General features: G+C 35.1%; 1 protein-coding gene across 1 annotated transcript in view; it reads left to right on the plus strand.

The window, feature by feature from the left end:
• Nucleotides 1–803: 803 nt before the first annotated feature.
• The window catches only part of Rab3GAP1 (RAB3 GTPase activating protein subunit 1), a 31784-nt gene continuing 29135 nt past the window's right edge, over nucleotides 804–3452 (plus strand). Inside the window, exons 1-6 of the mRNA XM_029310995.2 lie at nucleotides 804–1268; nucleotides 1634–1922; nucleotides 1996–2132; nucleotides 2270–2483; nucleotides 2710–3115; nucleotides 3237–3451. Coding sequence (XP_029166828.1) covers nucleotides 1073–1268; nucleotides 1634–1922; nucleotides 1996–2132; nucleotides 2270–2483; nucleotides 2710–3115; nucleotides 3237–3451 — 1457 coding nt within the window. The 5' untranslated portion in view covers nucleotides 804–1072. The remainder of the gene's footprint in view (nucleotides 1269–1633; nucleotides 1923–1995; nucleotides 2133–2269; nucleotides 2484–2709; nucleotides 3116–3236; nucleotide 3452) is intronic.

Here is a 3452-nt window from a genome sequence, read left to right on the forward strand (position 1 = left end):
CATCTTATTAATTCTTTTCGAATCGGCGAAATAAATTTTACGGACAAGTAGATAACAAATCTCATCTCTTTTCTCCTTTTGCTGCAATTTGCAAGCAATTAAATTTCGAGTGTTATAAATCAATACACAAGATTAGATTCTCATTATCGCGATAAAATTTCAAAATGAAATACGTGCACATTGTTTTGAGAAACATATTACATAATTGATAATATGCAATCATGCATTGATAATGCAATCACTTGCATCTATGATTATTGTAGCATCGAGAAAAGTATAATATAAATCGTTCGTCTTGTAAAATATAATTTATAACCTATGAAATGAAGTACCTATATACATTATTAATTATTTGAAGTGTTTATATGTAATCAGTTTGCGTGTTAATTCCTCAAATTTGCAGTTTCATTAATTTTACGTACCTACGGTTCATTCCATCCTTTGCTTTTGCGGCCATTTTGATAATGTCTTTTTTAAGATAAATAAATCACACACACGTACAAAACATAATGTACTACACATAATATATACGACACATAATAACTCACGGCTTTAGTTTCGACGGCGGATTCACTGACAATTATAAAAATTACATTGCTTTCTATTCTATATACTTATATTATCACTTTTTTCTACATTCTTTTCCCGCACATTTCTCTACAACTTTATAAACTTATTTAACTCGAAAGTTTCGCGTCCTTGTCGCAAAACGTCGCCACCTACTGAAAGTAGATTTTAGCGCCATCTGTGAGGAAAAAATAAAAGTAAATCAAGCGCCATCTATGGGGGGAAAAGTGAACCGCTAAGGCAACAGCTGACGCGATCAGCTGACATCAGAAACGTCAAACGCATATGTACACTGCAGAATTGATTTATAATAGAGAAGGAGGATTTAAAAAGTATCTGTGGAACTTTTTGAAGTGGCATTTTAGAATTTGTCTTGTCTTGAGAAAAGCAGGACAGAAAAGTATAAAATAGTGTTGCATTTTTATAAGGTTAGATAAAGAATACATAAAATCGTGTCATAAGTAAACATTGCCTTTTCGGATTGAATTTAATCGCATTGGCGAAAATGAATCACGTGGAGATCGAGGATTTCTATCACCACGATTTCACCACTGTTTCCGAATGGGAGGTGTTTATCGCGCGGCTTGAGGAGATCATGCACGAATGGAAGCTGTCCCACGCAAAAATCGCGAGTCCCCTCAAATCGGGGGACTTTCTCAATTGTCAATGGCACGAGACTTCGGAGAAAATAAATTTCGCAGGTTCATATTTTACAGATATTTTAAACTTCATCGATATTTAAGAACTCAAGAATATTATATCATGGTATATACAATGTTGGATATAAAATGTGATAAACAAATGATAAGGGAAAAAGTTCTTGATAAAGAAATTGATTCTGCAATTTTCATATAAATTGCAGCTAAAAAAATGTAGTATTTGTGAAATATCTTGTACAGAGACACAAGATAATTATAATGGATAAATTTAAAAATTTGTGGATTCAACATTATATACCAAGATTTTAATTTTATACATGCCACATTACAATGCAAATCTTTCAAATATTAGTTTTAATCTAAACTTTTTAGATCCCATGTTGACAATTGTTATATGTATATTTCAGATGTAGAATTTTTGCTGAAACATTATAAGTTAAAGAAGGAAGATGAAGAGGAGGATGTGACAAATCCTCAGGAGGAGAGTGAAGAAGAATGGATACAATGTCAAAAAGATGCATTGGACATATCCAACGATTTTGTGAGACTCAATGATAATTGCATGGAAATAGTTCGCTATTATGGTGTTCGAGAATTCCTCGTTTTAATACCAGCTCGAAAAGCAAGTTTAACAGATGAGACACGGATAAAAATTCTCCTCAGTTCATTAACAATTGCAACTAACAATGCAAATTGGTAAATATAGTTAATTTGTGACACTAATTTGTATTTTTGATGCAGAAATCTTTATAATTTGTATGCATTTTAGCTACATTCCTGCATTGGTGCAGGTACAAGAACTTTGGCAGAAAATGTATCTTGGATGCTGTGCTGGTAAAGGAACTTGTGTGAATCTCGATATGGTACATTTAAAAAAGGTTCCGCCACATTGCAAATACCTCACTGGTATGCATCTTTTATATTTTAATTTAATTTAAATAATATGAAATTTGTTTTGTAATTAAAATATTTACCAGTAATAAATTATATTGATTTTGATAATTCTAATAGACAAAAGTTTTATAAATAGATGTTATTTACAGGTTTACTTGCTCTTTTCAAGCAGAAGATAGGAGAAGGTTGTGGGGTAAAACTTGATTCCATAATGGTGTCAGTTAGGTTTTCCTACTTGTTGAAGGATTGGACTAATAGTACATGGACGCAGGAACCTCCAGATTTCGATTTTATGCAAGGGGAAACGTTAGGCGTTGCTGAATTGGGTAAACTTCCCTTCGGAGCGACCTTTGATCCTGTTGGGTACTTAAACTGAATATATTGATTGTCATCAGAGGCGTAACAATAAAGAAAGCGATTTTTTTCGATTTAACAGAAGTAAAGTTAATATAATAACAGAAAGAATGTAATTTTATTTTTCTATAAAGAAATAAGTTTTGCTTTTGTGCCCAAGAAATATCGGTTACGCCTTTGATTATTGTAAAATTTCTAATTTGTGTGCGAAATATCTCTTATTTTACATTTTCAGAGAACTCAATCTATTCACCACATGGCCAGAAATGTCGGATAATGTAGTTGTGGATAGCGAAGGATATTCGGATCTCGAGCCGCAACTCGCTCCCGAGTGGTCGGTGCAAGTAAAAATGGTAACTTTACCGGCTTGTCTACTCGGCGAGTATATGTCGGACTTTCTGCATTTGTGCAACAACGAGAAAACTATGGTGGAGTTGCTAGGCGAGAACGCATCTTACATCTACGATGATCAGATGCTGAGTTCGGCTTTTAACGTGCTCACCGAATCTAGAATACCCACGATTTCGACGGTCGTGGGCAGGACGAACATGAAGAAGAATAAAAATGTCGAGGGTCCAATCTCGGAGGAGATATTATTACCTATACTTTACTTCCTCTTCCCGGACGCGGACGATACCTCGGTACGTGTAGCCTCGTTAAAGCTTCAATGTTCTATTTTAGACATACAATTTTCACATGTATATAAAAAAGATTTGTATGTATAAACGCAATTAATAATCGCAGATTTAAAAACCCTTGCAGAAGTTTCCTTACAACGACATCACTACATACAATGTGGAGGACGATCAGTGGAAAGGCGTGAAGACTTGCACAATGGACAGCTTAGTATGGCGTTTGTCGGTGGTCGCGGCGCATTGCACGCACAATCTTGGCGGCGCGACCGCACTGGCTCAGCTTTGGCACGAATTCGTGCAGGAGATCCGATTCCGCTGGGAGAGAAGCATCCTGATTCCGGGG

Source organism: Nylanderia fulva, unplaced genomic scaffold (genome assembly GCF_048542155.1).
Source record: "Nylanderia fulva isolate GAGA-0341 unplaced genomic scaffold, ASM4854215v1 Scaffold34, whole genome shotgun sequence".
Classification (NCBI taxonomy): domain Eukaryota; kingdom Metazoa; phylum Arthropoda; class Insecta; order Hymenoptera; family Formicidae; genus Nylanderia; species Nylanderia fulva.